This window comes from Medicago sativa, chromosome 5 (assembly GCF_051527215.1).
Source record: "Medicago sativa cultivar Bolivia chromosome 5, Bolivia_mono, whole genome shotgun sequence".
In the NCBI taxonomy this organism is placed as follows: Eukaryota; Viridiplantae; Streptophyta; class Magnoliopsida; order Fabales; family Fabaceae; genus Medicago; species Medicago sativa.
In genome coordinates this window covers 29727720-29752289 of record NC_140753.1, presented here as the reverse complement: position 1 = coordinate 29752289, position 24570 = coordinate 29727720, and the positions used below count along the sequence as shown (strand labels likewise).

The 24570-nt window shown below is 37.5% G+C and overlaps 2 protein-coding genes across 2 annotated transcripts; one reads left to right on the top strand and one right to left on the bottom strand.

Annotated features, from left to right (window-relative positions):
• Positions 1–1400: 1400 nt before the first annotated feature.
• LOC146921635 (F-box/kelch-repeat protein At3g06240-like) lies at positions 1401–2351 on the bottom strand. The gene has a single exon (XM_085711352.1). It carries the CDS (start codon positions 2349–2351, stop codon positions 1401–1403), a length of 951 nt encoding a protein of 316 aa, XP_085567478.1.
• Positions 2352–6476: 4125 nt separating this feature from the next.
• LOC146921634 (uncharacterized) lies at positions 6477–8582 on the top strand. Its single transcript, XM_085711351.1, has 4 exons — positions 6477–7292; positions 7467–7877; positions 7955–8354; positions 8533–8582. Exons 1-4 carry the CDS (start codon positions 6477–6479, stop codon positions 8580–8582), a joined length of 1677 nt encoding a protein of 558 aa, XP_085567477.1.
• The last annotated feature ends 15988 nt before the right edge of the window (positions 8583–24570 follow it).

Here is a 24570-nt window from a genome sequence, read left to right as displayed (position 1 = left end):
TAACTAAATATCTCACCACATCTAAACAAATTGCTGCTAACAACATACACTTTGAGCCCATGTTTACTGTTGCACCTACTTCTGATCAATCAGGTTAAACAAGCAAAAAAAAAAAAAAAATGCATCTATAGCCATGTGGAAAGGATGTGCAGTAAGATGACAAAGTTCAACTCCATGATAACAGAATGAGAACAGAAGTAATTAACAAAACATCAGCAAATAATTCATATTATTGGTCTACTCTATTGCACACGTATAAAGTGTTGATTGCGATTTGCGGTGTAATAGTCTTATTCATGACATAAGTGTACTCCTATCCTTAAAACCTCGCAGTTACATCATTAGTGAACATAATAAATTTCAATGCTCTGTGTGAATTTTAGTTAATAAATCACAACTTTCAAAGCACATAAAGGCAGAGGGGAAATCTTCACATAATTTATATAGACTGTAATTTCTAAATTTCCATTAGTAAAAGTTATATTGATAAATATGACAGAAGTTTACCTGTTTCACATAGTTCATTTAACCAAAGTTCTTACTACTTAAGGAGGGAAGTAGATTTGAACCTGATGTTTTTATCTGTATTTAGACTATGTTCTTTAGCTTCCATGCTTTGAACCATCTTAAACGTTTTTCAATCTAGCATGATTGACCATTTTTATACTTCAAATGGCTCATGTGAGGTTAAGTGTAGAGTAGGCCAAAAGGTTGTCAAAATCGGGATTTACTTTAGGTCGAAAAGGATTAGTAAAATCGTAAAATCGTAATCAAAATTGAGGATTCACGTCGTTTTTTTCTTCTGAAGAATAAATTTTGATGTTCTAATCTTATGAGCTTCAAACCACAAACATTAATTAAGTTTAAACAGATTTTTACAAAACCAAACGGAGTGCATAGATATTTCAAGCACAGTGTATTAAAGTTCAAACAGATTTTTTTTTACATTAGATCACCACAAATTTCCAAAATATTAGCTATTTCTACCCAAGAAAATAAAATATACACCATTCAATAAAGAGAATAGCTCATTCATACAATTGAAATAGAAACCAGAACAATATGCCATTGAAATATCAAATGCTAAAAACTAATATCAAATGCTAAAAACTAAAAGAGAATAATATGGGCAACTTACAAGCCGGTTCACAATAAGAAACTTCATAAAGTTCAACTTGGCAATGAAATATCAAATGCTAAACACTAGACTCGTAAACCTTGAGGGTGAAAATTCCACACAAAGGCTACAAAAACAATTTCTCCAAACAGAAGAAGGTACTTCTCCTTTAACACTAATCTCCTTAATTACTCCGGTAGTTAAATCAAAACAAGCTAGTTGATCATCTACCTATTTTAACGAGTATATTTCCCTTCTTCCATACTATGATAGGATACATAATTCAAGTCAAAGGTCCAGTATCGACAAGTCTGACCCATGATTCTTTGACACCGAGTTCACCCAAAACTGATATGTGTAAAGACCTTCCATGATTAATCATCAAAGCAACTGACCCATTTAACACATCCAGGTAAACATTATTAAAAGTAAAATTCATGTCTTCTAACGAGGGAAAAGGTGTAACAATGCACATCTCATTGCTCAAGTGAAATGACACGACAACTATATCGAAGTTATCACTGTCATGTGCTATCTCCAACCAATGACAGACCCCATTTGAGTATACATCCCTACGAGCATATATTTCACGACGAGCTGGCATATAAAAATCTAGTTTCCTCCAGGAATCACTCTTTAGACTATATATCTCCCAAAAAGACTCCCCACTCTCCGCAACTGCCACATGTTGAATGAGTTTATAGTCATCCCTTGCATGATCGTAACCAAATCCATAAATCTGGCAGTCAGAAATAACCTCAGGTGGTAGAAGCTCAACAAGACTAGGAGGAATGACCTTAAATTTGTTGGTAGCAGGATTCCATAATATAGCCTTTCTAACGTGATTCTTAACACCATAGATACAAACAGTGTCTTTAACAGCACAATCAGAGCCTAAAATCTGAATAAAATCAAAATCAAGCAGTGGATTGATTAATGGAGGTTGACAACTGAATTTCTTTAGTTTCTTCTGAAACTTGTAATCCGAAAGAAAGTAAAAATTGAAACCATTAGAATATGGAGACTGGTTTAGAATGATGCAGGCATCGGAAACGAACATATTGATGAAACTAGGGTTTTCAAGCAAAAGAGACCATGACTTGCGAACGCAAGAGAAACGCTTGACAGATTTAATAGGAAGTTTGGAAAGAATAGAGATAGCAATGTCATCAACAATTTGGTTACCATTGCTAACCTCGTCTGTGTTCTTCTTCTCAATTGTTGTTGGAGCCATTGATAGAAAGTAACGGATGCTCGAATCAGAGGGTAGGGTGAATGAAGTATGAACTCGTGTGCACAGTAACAAAAGCCCTAGTTTCGCAGGAGATTCTAGAGAGAGAGAGAGAGATATTTCAGGGAGAGAGAAGATTCGGAGTGTTTAGTTTGGTTTTTTTTATCTTCTTAAATCTATAGTATTCTATAGTATATATAAAGAAAATTACCTCTTTCAGCACACTTTTGGGTTGGACTTTTCTTTCCAAAAATACCCTTAATTTTTAATTTTAATTTTAAATACAAATAACACATGTAACAAATAGATAATAATAAATTTAATTTAAGGAGAAAAGTGAAAACTGACACATAATTCCTTATGAGTGATTCTTACTGTAAACCAATTATAAAGTAACACGTGGATTACTAATCCATGTCACTAATCATCCCTGTTAACCTTCTTTTACATCCGATAACCACATATCAAACTCACAAAAAACTAGCACAAAACAAAAACTCATGTTACTTTTTTATTAGCCGATTTTATGTTGTACATCTATGATGTTCCCCTCAATACAACCGACAAAGATTGCCAAGTATTTTCATATCCCTTCCACAAAAAACAGTATTTCCATATTATTTTATTGCTTCCACAAAAAACAGTATTTCCATATTATTTTATTATTATATTAATATAAGTTACTCTTCCTTAGCTTTTGATCAATTGTAACAAATATGAGCAAAAAATAATGGTAAAGATTGGACTTTAAATCCTCTAAAAAAATATTAGTAACGAACGTGAGCAAAAAATAACGTTAAAGATTGAACTTTAAATCATCTAAAAAAAATATTAGTAACAAATGTAAGCAAAAAATATTGTTAAAGATTGGACTTTAAATCCTCTAAAAGAAAGATTAGTAACAAACATGAGTAAAAAATAATGTTAATGATTAGACTTTAAATCCTCTAAAAAAAGATTAGTAACAAACGTGAGCAAAAAATAATAATGTTAAAGATTAAACTTTAAATACTCTAAAAAAAGATTAGTAACAAACGTGAGCAAAAAATAATGTTAAAGATTGAACTTTAAATCATCTAAAAAAAATATTAGTAACAAATGTAAGCAAAAAATATTGTTAAAGATTGGACTTTAAATCCTCTAAAAGAAAGATTAGTAACAAACATGAGTAAAAAATAATGTTAAAGATTAGACTTTAAATCCTCTAAAAAAAGATTAGTAACAAACGTGAGCAAAAAATAATAATGTTAAAGATTCGACTTTAAATACTCTAAAAAAAGATTAGTAACAAACGTGAGCAAAAAATAATAATGTTAAAGATTCGACTTTAAATTCTCTAAAAAAAGATTAGTAACAAACGTGAGCAAAAAAAAATATTGTTAAAGATTGGACTTTAAATCCTCTAAAAGAAAGATTAGTAACAAACATGAGCAAAAAATAATGTTAAAGATTTTTATTATTATTTTTTTTTAAGGAAGATTTTTATTATTTTTTTGTTACATAACAAAATGAAACTGAATAAAAAAACAAACTTAACTTGTCTTTTTTTTTTTTTTGGTAACAAACTGTACACTAATATCTATATATATGGTAAGTTTATTTACACCTCTAATGTTAATTTTGTTTTATATGAATATTGATATTTTTTAAGGACGAATATTGATTATATAATTATAATTAATATATTATAATATTGTTTTTTACATCTTGATTAATTTTATAAAAAAAATCTTGATAATTGTGGCTCGATTCTTTATTTTTTTGTTAAATTAAAAATATTTAAAATTTCGATAATTACTTATGTAATGTCACATCCAAACACTTCAATTTATGTAAGTACTTTTTAGTGTACATATCCAAACATAAATTGCTTATCAAGTATAAGAGCTTATGATGTAAGCTCTAATGTTATAAGCCCTAATGTTATAAGCATCTATATAAGTTGTGTATCCAAACGCGACCTAAATCCTCTAAAAAAATATTAGTATCAAACGTGAGCAAAAAATAATGTTAAAGATTGGACTTTAAATCCTCTAAAATACGATTAGCACTATATTAAATATTAATTATCAATTAGTTTCCAGGAGAAGAATATAATTTGTTGTCATTTGACGAGGTTGAAGGGGATACTCATAACTTATATCAACATGAATTCCTAAACTCAATTCCTCAAGGAAGTATCCCACCACATATTTTAAAGGTAAAAAAAGGTGCACCTTTGATGTTGTTTTGAAACATAGACCCGTAGATATGACCTGTGTAATTGGACACAATTGTTATGTCGAGGTTTAATTAAGAATATGTAGGATGTGGAAATCCTAACAGGAAGCAATGCTGGAAAATAACATTCTTGCCCAAAATTAAATTAAAAATAAATGTGAGTTGAGGACTTCCCTTTGTGCTTAGTAGAAAACAGTTTCCCGTTAGACTAAGTTTTGCTTCTACCATAAATAAGTCACAAGGGCAGACCATTCCCAATGTCGGAATCTATCCACCGCGACATGTTTTCAGCCATGGTCAATTATATGTAGCTTTATCAAGAAGAGTTTCTCAATGAAGATAGCTTCTTTTAATGTTAGGGGTTTAGGGGGTGGTGAGAAAAGGGCGGAGGTTCGTCTGTTTGTCTATGAAAAGCATCCTCTTGTTTTATGTGTCCAAGAAACGAAGTGGAATGTGGTTAATGACTTTATGATTAAATCTATTTGGGGAGAAGGTCCATGCAGATATTCTTATCAACCGTCAATGGGAGCATCCGGTGGTTTGGTGACGGTGTGGGATACATCCCAAATTCATGTTTTGTTCACTATGAGCTTTGGTCATGTGTTGATTATTAAGGGTCAGGTTATTTCGACTGAGGAAGATTTTATTATTTTCAATGTGTATGCACCTTGTGACCCGGTGGCTAAAAATCAGCTATGGGAACGGTTGGCTCCTATGGTTCTAAGTTACGGCGACATTAGTTTATGCTTGTGTGGGGATTTTAACTCAGTTAGAAGTATAGAGGAGCGGAAGGGAAGGAGTATGGTATTTAGGCAGCTATAAGCAGACATGTTTAATAAATTTATTGATGAAGGCATGTTGATTGATTTACCTCTGTGTGGTCGTTTATTTACTTGGTATCGAGGTGACGGTGTTTCCATGAGTCGGCTTGATCGATTCTTGTTATCAGAAAAGTGGTGTGAGGCGTGGCCAAATTCTTTTCAGGTTGCATATCAACGGGGGCTCTCAGATCATGTCCCGATAATGTTACATGTGGATGATGCAAATTGGGGTCCTCGTCCGCTCCGAATGCTTCGGTGTTGGTCGGACTATCCCGGGTATGTGGATTTTGTTCGTGAAAAGTGGTTATCTTTCGATATCACTGGATGGGGTGGATTTGTTTTGCAATGCAAGCTAAAATTGCTGAAAGCTAGCTTAAAGGAATGGCACAAGAATCACTCTCAGAATCTCGATGGGAAGCTTTCGGAAGTGAAAAATCGCATCGAACATCTTGATGCTACGGCTGAAGCGACAGTACTCCTAGAAGCTGAAATGGAGGAATTACACGACTTATCTGTGAATATGCACTCTTTGGCACACGCACAAAATAGTATCTCTTGTCAAAAATCAAGATTGCATTGGTTAATGGAAGGTGATGCAAACACTAAATTTTTCCATGGGCATTTGTTGACTCGGCGACGACATAATTCTATTAATGTGGTTTCTGTTGACGGTGTCAGTGTTGAAGGGGTGCAAAATATTCGAGCAGCAGTTTATCAGCACTTTTCTACGCATTTCAAATCCATTAGAGAGGAGAGGCCGGGGTTGGATGGCAGCCATTTTCGAAAATTATCTTACATTCAAGCAGGTAATCTAACTCGGCCTTTTTCCTTAGAAGAGGTAAAGAACGCGGTATGGGATTGTGACAGTATTAAAAGTCCGGGCCCGGATGGTATTAGTTTTGATTTCATCAATCATTTTTGGGATTTACTGAAGGATGATTTTATGATGTTTTTGGTGGAATTTCATCGGAATGGGAAATTAACTAAAGGGGTAAATTCAACTTTTATTGCTTTGATACCAAAAGTGAACAGTCCTTAGAGGTTTAATGATTTTAGGCCTATTTCTCTTGTTGGGTGTATGTATAAGATGTTGGCTAAGGTGTTGGCTAATAGGTTGCGAACTGTTATTGGAAGTGTGATTTCAGACACTCAATCGGCATTTGTTAAGCGGAAGCAGATTCTTGATGGTATTCTTATAGCCAATGAAATTATTGATGAAGCGAAACGTTTGAAAAAGGAGCTATTAATGTTTAAAGTGGATTTTGAAAAGGCGTACGACTCGGTGGATTTGAATTATCTTGATATGGTGATGGGTCATATGAATTTTCCGACTTTATGGCGCAAGTGGATCAATGAATGTGTGGGGACAGCTAAAGCTTCAGTTCTTGTGAATGGTTCTCCAACTGAAGAGTTCTCTATTGAGAGGGGCCTCCGTCAAGGGGACCCATTGTCTCCATTTTTATTTTTGTTAACGGCTGAAGGATTCAATGTTTTGATGAATGCGGTGGTGGGGGTGCATGTGTTCCATGGTTATGGTATTGGCCGAGTTCATGATGTCCGGCTAACTCATCTCCAGTTCGCAGATGACACACTGGTAATTGGTGAGAAAAGTTGGTTGAATGTGCGCTCGATGAGGGCGGTGTTACTCTTGTTTGAGGATGTGTCGGGTCTCGAGGTCAACTTCCACAAAAGCATGTTGACTGGTGTAAATGTTTCAGAGTCGTGGTTGTCGGAGGCTGCCTTGGTTTTGAATTGTCGAAAGGGGACCATTCCTTTTATTTATTTAGGGTTGCCTATCGGTGGTGATTCACGGAAGCTGAGTTTTTGGAAACCTGTTCTTGATCACATAGAGGCTCACCTGTCGTCCTGGAATAACAAATTCCTTTCTTTCGGAGGTCGTCTGGTATTACTAAAATTTGTCTTGTCCTCTCTTCCGGTTTACTTTCTTTCCTTTTTCAAAGCCCCCACAGGTATAATTTCTTCTGTTGAATCTCTTTTAAAAAAATTTTTTTTGGGGGGTGGTGAGGATAATAGGAAAATAGCTTGGATAAAATGGGACTTGATTTTTAAACCTAAGGAGTCTGGAGGTTTGGGGGTTAGGAGGGTTGGTGCTTTTAATTTTTCTTTGTTAGGAAAATGGTGTTGGAGGATGTTGACAGACAAGGATGGGTTATGGTATAGAGTCCTTAAGGCTCGTTACGGTGAGGTTGGGGGGCGGCTGCAGGAGGGTGGAAACCAAAGTTCGGTTTGGTGGCGTATGATGTGTAGGGTGCGTGAGGGGGTTGGAGAGGGAGTAGGGCATTGGTTTGATGATAATGTCCGTCGGGTGGTAGGTGATGGGAGGGGTACTCTTTTTTGGTATGATAATTGGATTGGGGAGATTCCTTTAGGTTTAAAATTTCCAAGACTTTTTGATTTATCTGTTCATAAGGAGAGTACGGTGGAGGAGATGTCGAGGTTAGGGTGGGATGAGGATAGTTTAGCGTGGGTGTGGGCCGTTTGTTGGCTTGGGAGGAGGAGAGTGTGAGGGAGTGTTCTGCTCTCTTATATAACATTGTTTTGCAGGACAACGTTCTTGATTCTTGGAGATGGCAGTTGGATCCTATCCGAGGCTATTCTGTAAAGGAATCTTACCGGTACATTACGAATTCAGACGTCATGACCGATAGGACTTTCGTGGATGATGTATGGCTGAAACAAATTCCATCAAAGGTTTCTCTTCTGGTGTGGCGCCTTCTCCATAACAGATTACCGACTAAAGACAATTTGCTCCGCCGGGGTGACATTAATGGTGATGCACTGGCATGTGTAGCGGGCTGTGATGAGTCTGAAACGGCATTGCATTTATTTTTGAATTGCGAGGTATCAAGTGGTCTTTGGGCAGATGTACGGCTTTGGTTAGGCATTTTCTCAGTTAATCCAGGTGACATCCGACATCATTTTAACCAGTTTGGTAAAATGGCAGGTATGCCTAGGAGTTCTCACATATTTTTTTCGATCATTTGGTTCGCTGTTGTTTGGGTTTTATGGAAAGAGAGGAACAATCGTATCTTCGAAAACGTGGTTGCTACCCCTTTCATGCTTTTAGAAAGAGTCAAGCTAAATTCATTCTTATGGCTGAAATCTAAACATGTTTCCTTCAGTTACAGTTACCACGACTGGTGGAAACATCCGCTTCCTTGTATGGGCATAATTATGTAGTTTAGCTTTTTGTATGGCTGGTGCTTTCTTTTTGGCACCTTGACTCTGTAAATACTTTTTGGTGTTTCTCCTTGCACACCTTGTGTGGGGAGCAACGCATCTGTTTATAATATATCTCATTTTGATTTGTTCAAAAAAAAGATTGAACTTTAAATACTCTAAAAAAAGATTAGTAACAAACGTGAGCAAAAAATAATGTTAAAGATTGAACTTTAAATCTTCTGAAAAAAATATTATTAACAAACATGAGCAAAATATAATGTTAAATATTGAACTTTAAGGCCCCGTTTGGATTGAATTATTTTGAGCTTATGTGGGCTTATCTACTCCCATAAGCCTTTTTAAAGGTGTTTGGGTAAATAAATAAAAATAGCTTATCATAGTTTCATAAGCTGCTTATGTCATATTTTAATAAGCTTAAATTTTCAGCTTACCCTCCGGCTTAACAAGGAGCTTATGAATTTATGTAACCTCCTTCGATTCTCTCTGGATCCACTTTTTCGAAACATATATTTTAATTATAATTTTAGTTATCTTTGGCGGTGCATGAGTAACAAAATTGCTATATACTTATCTTAAGTAACACACGTAACTAAGATTTTCATTATTATTTTTTTTTAAGGAAGATTTTTATTATTTTTTTGTTACATAACAAAATGAAACTGACTAAAAAAACAAACTTAACTTGTCTTTTTTTTTTTGGTAACAAACTGTACACTAATATCTATATATATGGTAAGTTCATTTACACCTCTAATGTTAATTTTGTCTTATATGAATATTGATATTTTTAAAGGACGAATATTGATTATATAATTATAATTAATATATTATAATATTGTTTTTTACATCTTGATTAATTTTATAAAAAAAAATCTTGATAATTGTGGCTCGATTCTTTGATTTTTTTGTTATATTAAAAATATTTAAAATTTCGATAATTACTTATGTAATGTCACATCCAAACACTTCAATTTATGTAAGTACTTTTTAGTGTACATATCCAAACATAAATTGCTTATCAAGTATAAGATCTTATGATGTAAGCTCTAATTTTATAAGCCCTAATGCTATAAGCATCTATATAAGTTGTTAATCCAAACGCGACCTAAATCCTTTAAAAAAATATTAGTATCAAACGTGAGCAAAAAATAATCTTAAAGATTGGTCTTTAAATCCTCTAAAATACGATTAGCACTATATTAAATATTAATTATCAATTAGTTTCCAGGAGAAGAATATAATTTGTTGTCATTTGACGAGGTTGAAGGGGATACTCATAACTTATATCAACATGAATTCCTAAACTCAATTGCTCAAGGAAGTATCCCACCACATATTTTAAAGGTAAAAAAAGGTGCACCTTTGATGTTGTTTTGAAACATAGACCCTAGATATGACCTGTGTAATTGGACACAATTGTTATGTCGAGGTTTAATTAAGAATATGTTGGATGTGGAAATCCTAACAGGAAGCAATGCTGGAAAATAACATTCTTGCCCAAAATTAAATTTAAAATAAATGTGAGTTGAGGACTTCCCTTTGTGCTTAGTAGAAAACAGTTTCCCGTTAGACTAAGTTTTGCTTCTACCATAAATAAGTCACAAGGGCAGACCATTCCCAATGTCAGAATCTATCCACCGCGACATGTTTTGAGCCATGGTCAATTATATGTAGCTTTATCAAGAAGACTTTCTCAAAATTCAACAAAAGTTCTCATTAAAGAAGGGAAAATAGAAGAAGAAGATTGAGATATTACGAAAAATGTAATTTTTAAAGATATTCTTTTATCGTAATCATAACAATGTTTCTTTTACATAACATGTCATTTATACATTTATGTTATGATGTTACTAATTACTATTAGAATAAACAATAAATGATCATTATTTTATCTTAATTTTATATGCACGCAAACTAAAATATGTTGAGTTCAAAAATAATTTTGTTATATGCCTTGACAATATTTTGTTTATAAATCAATATATCAATAATTTCCATTAATATTTTAAAATTTTAATCAAAACTATTCAAACAAATATAATAAAATAATCACATGCGTTAGTGCAGTAGAAAGAGCGGACAGACGGACACGATAGTGCCCGTCTTTCCGCTAGTTAATAATAATAGCTATTTATAGAAAATAAAGCTTGAGAATGAAGCAGAGTTTGAAAGAAGAGAGGGAACGCACGGAACGGAATGAAGGAAACAAACACCTAATTGGATTTGATTTGACTAGGTAGGGATAAGAATAAGCCTTTTGTTTTCTACGACAAAAAAAAAAAAGAAGCCTTTTTTTTTCATAAATAGATAAGGTTTAGGTTTTTTTAAAAGTCTATTTAGTTTAAAAAGTCATATTACAGACTATTAAATTTTTTTATCAATCCTATTAGATCGGAGTATTTAAATAAACACGAGTAATATTATTTATTATTATATTATATTTTATACATTGAATTAAATTATAATTTTGTTAACTTTTACAGCAATTTAGATCGGAGTATTTAAATAAACACGAGTAATATTATTTATTATTATATTATATTATATACTTTGAATTAATTTATATTTTTGTTAGCTTTTACAACAATTTAAGTTTATTAATCTACATTAATTTTTTGCATATTTAAATGTATTATTATAAACTCTAATTGAAATGTGATATAATATATAGAAAAGTTCTATAAAATCCATGTTAAGAGAATTTAATCTTGTAATATCCCGCCTGTCAGTATCGGAATATTATTAGTAGATCGTGCCAGAGGATTAAATTTAAGGAAAGTAAGTATGGAGAATAATTATTACGCTATGTCAGTTTAATACGGACAAAGTATCAGTGTCGTGTCAAACACGCTTAAGGCAAGAGCAATTTGGCAATTGCGCACCAAAGAAGATATTTATTTGGATTGGCCCCAAAAGTATCTCATTTCACTCATTCTTTCTCTCTCTAGTTGTTGGCAAAGATTTTCTTCTCCCTCCCTCTCATCTCACACGCCCTATTCCTCTCTTTTCTCTACTAATCCTTTCCAAAGCTTCTTCCTTTCATGGCAAGCTTCTAGATTAGGTTCTCTCATGATCTTTTGAGTTTAAGGAAACTTGGATCTTGTTTGATCTCTCTCTATTTATCCTCTCAAGAAAAGATTCAAAATCTAGGGTTTGGTTTTGATAAGAGGCTATGGCTATAGATTGTTGTCTTGGAGCTCATGTTGAGCATGCTTCATGGAGTTGGTGAACCAAGCAAGAAACAACAATGGATATGAATGGAAGCTTGAATTTATTTTGGAAGAAATAGTTAGGGTTTGATTCTTGGTAAGGTCAAAGATGATTCAAGTATGGTTTCTTCATGGTTATGGATCAAGACGCTTAGGTTGCAAGAAAGAACAACAAGTTTGAGTGGTTTGGGCAAAGGAAACAAGAGACCAATGTTATACCCTAATTTTGGACCTAAAAATACTTGATCAATTCTTCTTTTCTGGCATTACAAGCCATTTGAACTGTCTCTGATCAATTGCATCTTTCTCTGCATGTTATTTCAATTTTATTTGCAAATTCACATAGAAGGGCATTTTAGTCATTTCCTAGGTCAAAATTTCTCTCAGTCTTTCAAAATTTTGTTTGAAGTCCTTTCAAGGAGTTTGAATAAGTCTCTATTTCATTCTATGTCAAAATCCAGTCCAAAAACTGCATTTGAAGTCATTTTGAGTCAGTTTTGCCCCTAGGGGTATTTTGGTCTTTTCACATGTTAAAACCTTGTTTAAATCTTAAAAAATTGTCTCTGAGTCTTTTAATTTCGCTCGTATAAGCTCTTGCTTTAATTCTCTGTTAAAAATCCAATTTTAAATTGCGTCTGAGTCATTTTTAGTCGTTTTAAGCCTTAGGGGCATTTTGGTCATTTCACGCGAAATTTCGGCAGAGAGAGGTTACTTTAAAGTACCTCATTTAGGCCATTGGTTCGTTTTAGTCCGTTTTGTGTTTTTTATTGGTTTCACTTTACGTTTAGTCAAGTTTACCAATTTTATTCCAATTTTATTAATTTTCCTTTTTTAGTCCTCAAATTCTTAGTAATTGTATTTTCGTCCCTCTATCTCATTTTTATTTCTTTTTTAAGTTTTTTATTCGAATTTTAGTCCTCCAAGTCAAGTTTTTTTGTTTTAGTTTTTTTAGTCAATTGCAAATTGGTCCTTTGATGTTTAGGAATTGCAGATCAGTCCCTCAAGGCCAAAAGTCCAGGTTTCTGTCCAAACAAGTCCAGAAACACGTGGCAGCTTGCCACTGGCTCACAAGTACACATGTCAGCTATAAATACAACACATCATCATCACAGAGCCACACATTCATTGCCAACTCACCAAAAAACAGTCACCATTCATTTCCACGCGCCCCACGCGCCACCCTAACAGAACCCTAACAAACTTTTCAGCCATTGAAACCACCGTAACAAACACCAAATCACACCAATTCTTCACAAATTCGAACCAGAACCATCACAAATTCACCAATTCATTGCCAAATACATGAAAATCAATACAAGTTTCCAAGAATCAAGATCAAAAGCTTGCAATTCATCAAAAATGTTTTCGGATTCAACAAACTCTCAGTGATTACTTGCGTAATCCTCATCATCGAGCTTGTTTCCCTGCAATTCAAGCGCGGATTCATCGCTGGAGTGACGAACCATGCGATCACATGGATAAAGGAAGAGAGAAGAAGGGAAATCGAAGCAAAATCAGACCAGTTCGAAGAAGAAGAAGATCAAACACCGATTTATTTTCGGTTTCGAAGCTTACCAGAGGAATCAAAAGCTCGCAAGGATCCACTTGTTCAAATCTCCAAGTAATTCAGGTAAAAACACAAAGAAACCTTCTCATATTCATCATCGAAGCTTTGTATTGAAAGATGAACGGTGAATCCAATTGAAAAGCTTGAAAAATTCGAACAAGTTGAAAACTGAAACCCTAAAACACAAAATCATGAAGATTCGCCGCTTACCTTTCAATTCAGAATGCAAATTCATCATTAACAAATCAAATTAGGGTTTCTGTTCCAAAAAGCTTCAGAAATCCGAAACGTTTCGAATTTGTGAGAGTTTGAGATTAAATCCGTTCGAATCAAGTGCAGTTCGAATCATTTCGAACGATTTTCCATCAAGAACAACAAGTTCAAATCATTTCGAACAATTTTCCGTCAAAAATATCAAAATCGAAGCAGTTCGAACAGTTTCTTTCAAGAAACATCAAGATCGAAGTGTTCCGAACATTTTTCTTCAAAAAAGATCAGAATCGAAACGTTTCAAGCATCTTTTTGCGAAAAAATCACAAGTTCGAAAAGGTTTGAACAACATCCTTCAAAAATCACAAGATCGAAACGTTCTGTGTCCGATCTATGCTAGTTTGTGGTTTAGTTCATAGTTTACAATTCTAAAATCATGAGGATGAATGAAAACGATGAGAGGGAACGAGAGAGTATGAGAGAGTCTGAGAAGTGAGAGAGAAAACTAGGGTTAGAATGATTCTGAACCGGTCTTCCTGATTTTATACTGGAGTGAACCGGATTGGTTCAGTCAGACCGGTCTGGTTCACTCCTAAAACCTGAGTGTCCACCGTTTGATCTAGGATTGGGGCCCTGGGTCAATCTGACGGTCTGTGTTGCTCCCTGTGACCCAGGGTCCATCAGTGAGTGGGTTTGGGCTTTTGGTACACTGGATTTCGTTGCCTTTCTTTTTTTTTCCTTGCTACCTGAACACTACTTGTTGATGTTTGCACCCCTTATCTTGCCTAAAAGTCTTTTAAAAATTCCAAATAAATTCCCATGAGGTGCTTGATAACGTCCTTGTCTTTTTATGATATTTTTGCTTAGTAAAATTTGATGAAAAACACGTGTATTAGTTCTTGTTACTTGATCACTCTTTTTGTTATTTTTTTGAAGAATTTTGTCATGATTTTGTGTATGATACATTGGTATATGATGTGGATACTTAGCATGTGATTTTGTGATAGATAGGCCCCTGAATTTGTGTTTGTTCTACTGTCTTGTGAAATGGTTTATGGTTCTCTTGTGCTACAAGTTATGTAGTTACTTTAGTGTATGAATAAAGTGCCAAATATGCCTAAGACCAATCATAATCCATGACTTGAGTGTGCACTTCTAGATCCTCATATTATGTGGTGTGATAAACTCTTTAGGAAAATTAACATGATGTGAGGGTCATAGATCATACTTTTGTCTTAACATTATGATGAGTTCTTAGGAACATTTTGGCCATTTCTAGGCTAGAAATTTCATTACTTTAGTCTAATTTTTAGTATTTTTGTGCTTATGATTACAATCCCTATCCTTCCCTATGCTACTAACATTTTCATTTCATGTTTCATCATGTTTCATTCAATCATGAGCATTACATACTTCATCTCCTCCTTCACTCTTATTTCTTACCTTTTAAGTTTCACCAAAATTAGAATGTACAATTTAGGAATTTTGTAATATGTTGCTTCATGTTTTTAATTTCTTGCAAGACCATAGAATGTACCCTAGGCCAATGATGTAAAGGACAATGGACTCTCATAATGTACACCGACACAAGCACCGACACATGCACACACACCACTTTAGGTATATAGTTAGAATATGCATGTTTAGATGTATGTTTAGGATTGTATGTTTAGATGAATGTTTAGGCTTTACACTTAGAAAAATCTTCTTTCCAAAAAAATGTGAACAACATCACTCAAACCATTTTCTTAATAAACCTTGGGATCCAAAATCCCATTGTAATTTTCCCTTTTATTTTCTTAATCAAATTTCAATGAAAAATAATCATACTTGACTTCCTTTTGCAAAATGACTAATCAAACCTCACTCTTTTCATAAATTCTCATGCCTTTAAGGCCTCTCAATCTCCATTCTTTAAACTCCAATTTTCAAACTTAAAATCAACCAACAAAAAACAAAAACATTTTTGGAAGAGAACTACGGTGGATTTGATCCCTTAAACGGGTACGTAGGCAAGGAATCAAAATTCCTTCAATTCAACTAAAATAAAAATCCAAAAACATTCTTCTCCCTCCAATTCTTCACTTAGAAACTCTTAGGTTTAAATAAATACTTTCAAATAGCATTTAAAAATAAAGCGCGCGCGTAGAAATTAAAGACGGTTCCTATAGGTTACTATAGTCGTTATGGGTGCCTAACACCTTCCCGTAGAGAAAACAACTCCCGGACCTCGATTCTCAAGGGTTTTGCTTATTTTTCCCTTCCCAAGAAAAAATGAGATATCACCGGTTAAAAAGGTTCAAACGTAATCAATGTTTGACACCCAAAAAACCAAGATAAAATAGCTGGCGACTTCACTGGGGAGATTCGAGAGTTACGCCTATTCTTTATTTCCACGCTTGCGCTTCGTTTTTACTTGTTTCTTTTACTTGCTTTCCTATGTGAATAAATGTTTAAATTCTTGCAAACGTGTGGGGTGAGAATATCAAAAGTCCTACACCCGGGCTGAGTGAACTTAGGATTTAGGAGGGATATAATCGACAATTCATTCCGGGGGTTGCCTCGTGTTTTGGATTATGCGATCAATCCCACATAGCTAAGGCATTTTGGGGGTGATGTTGTCGGCGCGTGTTGTCGCGTTTAGGCACTTTACTTCTAATTGTTCTATGACGCTATGAACCGTAGATAACCAAACCCATCCATGGCCATTTTCTAGGATGTAGTGCGGAGGCTAAACCGAGTGTTGTCTCGAGTTTTAGTCGTCACGCGATACTACACTCAAGTTTGACCTTCCACGCATAATCATGGAACGAGTGTTGTCTCGTGGCACCATGATATACGTCGGAGAGGTTGCAACTTGGGAACCTTTTAGAACCCGGTTACTATTTCCTAAAGCCCTAGATTCACCGGACACCGTGTCCACCCATGACTCCTCGACTTTGAACTTCAACCCACCATGTTTTCTCCGAACTTGAACATAATCATGCATTCATGCATGCATGCATACATGCATAAACTTTTTCCATGCATTATTATCGAAGGGCTTAGACAAGTTGAATTTGTAAACATTATAGGAATGAAGAGGACTAATTCCTACAAGTTCAAGGAAGTGGATTTGGCAAGTTTGAGAGATTTGGCACTCAAGATCGAGGATCCGACTGGTTTCCGACGTCGTTACGGGGCTTTACTTTCTATTCTCCAGACTAATGTGGATGAGAAGCTTGTGCACACTCTAGTGCAATTCTATGATCGGGACTATCGGTGCTTCACCTTTCCGGACTTTCAGCTGGTGCCTACTCTAGAGGCTTATTCTTCCTTGATAGATCTGTCTATTGCTAAGGGGATACCTTTCTCGGGACCTGAAAATCCTCCCACTCCATTGGTTATTGCTAAGGATCTCTATCTCAAGACCACCGATGTCTCCAAGAATCTTGTCACTAAAGCACGCATCCGAGGGTTCACTTCAGAGTATCTTCTTGGGAAAGCCAACCTCAAGACCACTTGTCAGGACACTCTCGAGGCTATTCTTGCGCTTCTCATCTATGGGCTTATTCTTTTTCCGAATCTTGATGGCTTCGTGGACATGAATGCTATTATGATCTTCCACTCCAAGAATCCGGTCCCTACTTTGCTAGCTGACACATACCATGCTATTCATGATCGTTCCGGCAAGGGTCGTGGATATATTCTTTGTTGTGTGCCTCTCCTCTATAGGTGGTTTATTTCACACCTTCCGGAGTCTTTCCACGCCAATCCGGAGAATTGGTCTATTTCACAGAGGATTATGGCTCTCACACCTAATGAAGTGGTTTGGCTTACTCCCGCTTCAAGGGTTAAGGAAATCATCTTTGGTGGTGGGAAATTTCTTAATGTACCTCTTCTTGGTACCCGGGGTGGAATCAACTATAACCCGGAGCTTGCTTTGCGACAATTCGGTTTTCCGATGAAAAATAAGCCCATCAATCTTGCTACAGCTCCTTACTTCTTTCACTACTCCAATGCTCCCACAGGAATAAGAGAGGATTTCATAGGAGCTTGGTCTAAACTTCGGAAGAAAGAGGTGAAGCACATGGGTGTAAGGTCCGGCGTTGCTCATAAGGCCTATACACAGTGGGTAATAAACCAAGCTGAGGAGATTGGTATGCCTTACCCCTCTATGAGATATGTGTCTGCCTCTATTCCTACCATGCCTTTGCCTCTACTCCCACCTACCCAGGAGATGTATCAGGAGCATCTAGCTATGGAGAGTCGGGAGAAGCATCAGTTGAGGGCTAGATACTATGAGGCTGAGAACTTGATCATGACCTTGGATGGAAAGGGTGAGCAGCAGACTCATGAGGTCTTGACACTAAAGAAAGAGTTAGCTAAGGCTAAGAGAGAGATTGAAGAGAAGGATATGTTGCTTATGAGAGACTCTAAGAGGGCTAGGGGTGCCCGTGACTTCTATGCACGATACTGCAGCTATGAGTCTGAGTCTGAGGATGACGCTTCCACTTCCTGTGCATGAGGATCTCCATTTCCAGTTGTTATTTCCATTGTTTATGTTGAAATTGTCTTGTAAAACTATATGTTGGTTGTTTGTTTCCCGTTCATGTTAATTGTTGTTTAGTAATGTTTACAAGTTTATAATTTGTCTAAAAACCATTCGATAACACAAAAAGAGTCTTTTTTGCATACGCATTAACACATTTCATGCATCATATGCATTCATCGGTCACAAAAAACTTCTCTCGTGCTCATTGCCTCCTGGTTTTGTCCGCCGCAGTCTGAAAAGTGGCTCGTGTTCGCAAAGTCTACCAACCAGAAAGAATTCATCAAACAAGATTTCACAAGAGAAGGATTATGGCTAACTTTCAAGAAGAAAATGCTCAGCTCCGTGCCGAATTGGCTGCTATGAAAGAAGACTTGGCTAAAGCTCATGACGCTATGTCCGTATGATGGCTGCACAGGAACAACCAGCCACATCTGTCCCAGTTTCTACTGAGGCAATTCCCTCTATCCCACTGTCTACTGCGGCTACCGATGCTCGGTTTGTTATGCCCAACGGCCGTCCTTATGGTCTCTCGGCTTACTATTCTCCTAATACTGCTGCTGGTGTCTCTGGTTTTGCTGGTCAAGGACAGATTCCTGTGTCCACTGCTATGCCTCAGGTAACTACTGTTGTTACCGACCCTATTGTACACACTGTGCAACAGGTGATTGATGTTGACACTCCGCGTGGACAAGATCCCGCAATGGAAGCTATGAAAAGACAGTTGAGGGAGTTGGCTGGAGAACTCCGTGAGGTCAAGGCTAGCCGGGGAAACATTGGTGCTCCTGCTAAAGCTCGTGATCTATGCTTGGTATCCCGATTTGAGGTTCCTAAGAAATTCAAAGAGCCAGAATTCGACAAATACAATGGAACTTCTTGCCCACACAACCATGTTATCCGGTACGTCCGAAAGATGGCTAACTACGCAGATAATGATGCACTGATGATCCATTGCTTCCAGAGTAGCTTGACAGACGATGCAGCAGATTGGTACACTAGTTTGAGCAAAGACAACATCCATACTTTTGAGGAACTCGCTGCTGCTTTTGAAGGTCAATATGAGTTCAATACCCGTCTGAAGCCAAACAGGGACTCTCTTAAGGCTCTGTCTCAGAAGTCAGATGAAACATTCCGTGAGTATGCCCAGAGGTGGAGAGGGGCAGCTGCCCGGGTTTCCCCTCGACTTGATGAGGAAGAATTAACACAGACATTCCTGAAGACTTTGAAGAAGGAATATAAGGAGAGAATGATAGTCTCTGCCCCGAACAACTTCTCTGATATGGTTACAATGGGAACTCGTCTAGAGGAGGTTGTCCGAGAGGGTATTATTGTCCTTGAGATGGGTGAATCTTCAGCCAGTGCACCAAAGAAGTACGGTAATAGTCACCATAAGAGGAAAGAATCCGAAGTAGGGATGGTATCTGGTAACCCATCTGCAGCTGCTACACAATCACCTCTGCCCTATCACTACATGCAGTACTCTCAACATCCTTTCTTCCCACCATTCTACCAGCAATATCCTCTGCCACCGGGTCAACCACCAGTGCCCGTTAATGCCATTGCTCAACAAGTACGACAACAGCCTCCTGCTCAACAGCCCCAGCAGCAGCAACAACAGGGTCCCCGACCCAAACCTTCTTTTCCACCAATACCAATGCGGTATGGTGAGTTGCTCCCAACTCTACTGGCTAAGGGACACTGTGTCACCAGACCAGGCAAGCCTCCGCCTAACCCATTGCCTCCCAGGTTCCGTCAGGACCTAACATGTGAATTCCATCAAGGTGCTCAAGGTCATGATGTTGAAGGTTGCTTTGCTCTGAAATATATTGTGAAGGACCTGATAGAAAAAGGACGGTTGACTTTTGAAAACAGTGTTCCTCATGTTCTTGACAATCCACTCCCAAACCATGCTGCTGTTAACATGATCGAGGCTTTCGAAAGAGTTCCCGTTCCTCAAGATGATCCCATGCTGGATGTCCGCAATGTCGTTACTCCCTTGGTACCGCTACATGTCAAACTTTGCCAGGCTTCTTTGTTCAATCATGATCATGCTTCTTGTTCGGAATGTCTCCAAAATCCTATGGGCTGTTGTGTGGTGAAAGATGATATCCAGAGTCTGATGGATGACAAGCACTTGATTGCCAGTGATGTATGTGTGATTGTGCCAGTGCTTCAGGATTCTCCGGTTCAAGCAGGGCAAGCTGCTGGCTGGGGCAAGGTAATTCAGATTTTGGAAAACAAGCGTAAAGAGGGCCTTGGATTCTCCCCGACCTCTGGTGTTTCAAAAGGAACTTTCTACAGTGCTGGGTTCATCAATGCTATTGCTGAAGATACTGCTGGAAGTAGTTACGTGCCTACATATGTTATACCAGGAGGCACTGTGAGAAATTGGGAGGCCATTGATGTTCCTTTAGTCATGCATGCTTCCATGTAATGTGTCTTGTTGCTCATGTTTTTCTTTGTTTTCAAAATAACAATCCTTTCGCTCTGCCCAAGGTGAAAGTGATATCATTGTAAGGGCATGTTTGTTTCGGCATTGCCGTTATCAATAAAAGTTGTCGTTTTTCTCACGACTCCTTGTTTTTTACTTTTTAGTGCCTTTTTCTTGGAAATAATGGTAATGCCAGAAAAAACCAAAACATCTGTATTTTCTTATTAATTTCAAAAATCTGCATGAAAAAAACATTTTTCTAAAAATCATCCCAATCATATTATGCAGATTGAACCACAATAAACCCGTTGAACACAGTGACCCTATGGTTCCTCCAAATTTTGAATTCCCTGTATATAAAGCTGAAGATGAGGATGATGATGAAGAGATACCGTATGAGATCACTCGACTGCTTGAGCAAGAAAGAAAAGCCATTCAGCCTCACCAGGAAGAAATTGAACTTATCAACCTGGGTACTGAAGAGAACAAGCGAGAGATCAAGATTGGTGCTGCACTTGAGCCAGAAGTGAAAAGGAAGATCATTCAGCTTCTCCATGATTATCCAGATGTCTTTGCATGGTCCTATGAAGATATGCCGGGTCTAGATCCCAAGATTGTGGAGCATCGGATACCGACAAGACCTGAATGTCCTCCTGTCAAGCAGAAATTGAGAAGGTCTCGTCCAGACATGGCTCTTAAGATCAAGGCTGAAGTGCAGAAGCAAATTGATGCGGGTTTCCTCATGACAGCTGAATACCCTGAGTGGATTGCCAACATTGTACCTGTACCGAAGAAAGATGGGAAAGTTCGAATGTGTGTTGATTACAGAGATCTGAATAAAGCCAGTCCAAAAGATAACTTCCGATTGCCTCATATCGATGTTCTTGTTGACAGTACTGCTCAGTCTAAAGTGTTCTCCATCATGGATGGTTTCTCTGGCTATAACCAGATACGGATGTCACCTGAAGATAGAGAAAAGACGTCCTTCATCACTCCGTGGGGAACGTTCTGCTATAAAGTGATGCCATTCGGCTTGATAAATGCTGGTGCTACCTATCAAAGGGGTATGACCACTCTATTTCATGATATGATTCACAAAGAGATTGAAGTATATGTTGATGATATGATTGTAAAGTCAAGTGATGAAGAGCAGCATGTTGTGTATTTGAAAAAGATGTTTGAAAGACTGAGAAAGTACAAGCTGCGATTGAACCCTAACAAGTGCACATTTGGTGTAAGATCTGGAAAGTTGATAGGCTTCATTGTCAGTCAAAGAGGCATTGAAGTTGATCCTGACAAAGTCCGAGCCATCAGAGAGATGCCGGCCCCTCAAACTGAAAAGCAAGTCAGAGGTTTCCTCGGACGTCTGAATTATATTTCAAGATTCATATCTCAAATGACTGCTACCTGCGGACCAATTTTCAAATTGCTCAGAAAGAATCAGCCTGTTGTATGGAATGATGAATGCCAGGAAGCTTTTGATAGCATTAAAGAATACCTGTTGGAACCACCTATCCTTGTCCCACCAGTGGAAGGAAGGCCTTTGATTATGTATCTGTCAGTGTTAGATGATTCAGTGGGTTGTGTTCTCGGTCAACAAGATGAGACTGGTAAGAAAGAGCATGCCATCTACTATCTGAGCAAGAAGTTCACCGATTGTGAGACTCGGTATACAATGCTTGAAAAGACTTGTTGTGCTTTAGCTTGGGCTGCCAAACGCCTGCGTCATTATATGGTGAATCATACAACTTGGTTGATATCCCGAATGGATCCAATCAAGTACATCTTTGAAAAGCCTGCTGTTACTGGAAAGATTGCACGCTGGCAAATGTTGTTGTCTGAATATGATATCGTGTACAAAGCTCAGAAAGCAATCAAAGGGAGTGTCCTTGCTGAGCATCTTGCTTGTCAACCTCTTGATGATTACCAGCCAATTAAGTTTGAATTCCCTGATGAAGAGATCATGTATTTGAAAGCAAAAGACTGTGAAGAGCCACTGATCAATGAAGGGCCGAATCCCAATAGCAAATGGGGATTGGTGTTTGATGGTGCTGTTAATGCTTATGGTAAAGGAATTGGGGCCATCATTGTAACTCCGCAGGGGCACCACATTCCTTTCACCGCTCGAATAACTTTTGAATGCACAAACAACATAGCTGAATATGAAGCATGCATCTTGGGCATTGAAGAAGCCCTTGACCTGAGAATCAAACACCTTGACATCTATGGAGATTCTGCACTTGTCATTAACCAGATAAAGGGTGAATGGGAGACTCATCATGAGAAGCTGATCCCATACCGTGACTATGCAAGACGTCTGTTGACATATTTTACCAAGGTTGAGCTGCACCACATCCCTCGGGATGAGAATCAGATGGCTGATGCTCTTGCTACCTTGTCTTCCATGTTTCGTGTCAATCACTGGAATGATGTGCCTGTGATCAAGGTGCAGCGTCTTGATAGACCCGCTCATGTGTTCACTATTGAAAATATGCCAGATCAAGGTGATAGAGATGTGAATGATAAAAAGCCTTGGTATCACAACATCAAACAATTCTTGCAGAATCGTGAATATCCACCTGGTGCTTCCAACAGGGATAAAAAGACTTTGAGACGATGGGCTAGCAAGTTCCTTCTGGACGGAGAAATCCTATACAAGAGGAACTATGACATGGTCTTGTTGAGGTGTGTTGACAAACAAGAGGCTGAGAAATTGATGCATGAGGTACATGATGGCACTTTCGGGACCCATGCTTCGGGCCACACTATGACAAGGAAACTGTTAAGAGCCGGCTATTACTGGATAACAATGGAACGTGACTGCCACAAACATGCTAAAAGATGCCACAAATGTCAAATTTATGCTGACAAGATTCATGTGCCTCCGCATGCTCTCAATGTTATCTCTTCCCCATGGCCCTTCTCTATGTGGGGCATTGACATGATCGGAAGAATTGAACCAAAAGCTTCCAATGGACATCGTTTCATTCTAGTGGCAATTGACTACTTCACCAAGTGGGTCGAAGCTGCCTCCTTTGCAAATGTGACCAAGCAAGTGGTTGTCAAGTTTATCAAGAATAACATCATCTGTCGATATGGTGTTCCCAACAAGATCATCACTGACAATGGCTCTAATCTGAACAATAGCATGATGCAAGCTTTATGTGAAGAATTCAAAATTGAACATCACAACTCTTCTCCTTATAGACCTCAGATGAATGGTGCAGTTGAGGCTGCTAACAAGAACATCAAGAAGATTGTTCAGAAGATGGTCACTACTTACAAAGACTGGCATGAAATGTTACCTTTTGCCCTGCATGGTTACCGTACTACAGTGCGTAGTTCAACCGGGGCAACCCCTTTCTCTCTTGTGTATGGCATGGAAGCAGTTCTCCCTCTGGAAGTGGAGATTCCATCTCTTCGAGTAATCATGGAAGCAAAATTAACCGAGGCTGAATGGTGTCAAAGTCGGTATGATCAATTGAATCTGATTGAGGAGAAGCGTATGGATGCTATGGCTCATGGACAGTTGTATCAAGTGCGAATGAAGAATGCTTTTGACAAGAAAGTCCGACCTCGAGAATTCAAGGAAGGCGAACTTGTATTGAAAAGAAGGATAAGTCAACAACCCGACCCAAGGGGCAAATGGACACCTAACTATGAAGGTCCTTATGTCGTCAAGAAGGCTTTCTCTGGTGGTACTTTGATTCTTACACACATGGATGGTGTTGAGCTCCCAAATCCTATTAATGCCGATATAGTCAAGAAATACTTTGTCTAGAAAGAAAAGAACAGCGTGGTAGGTCGAAAACCCGAAAGGGCGGCCTAGGCAAAAATGCGCTTCCCGGTGGATCGAAAACCCGAAAGGGCGATCCAGGCAAAAGTTAGGGACAAAAAAAATGAATATGAAAAGCTCGCTGAGATTGTACGCAACTCAGGCAAGAATGAGCGCCTCGATGAACCGAAAACCCGAAAGGGCGGTTCATGCAAAAATGAGGTTAACAGTAAAAGACAAGTAACTATATCTGG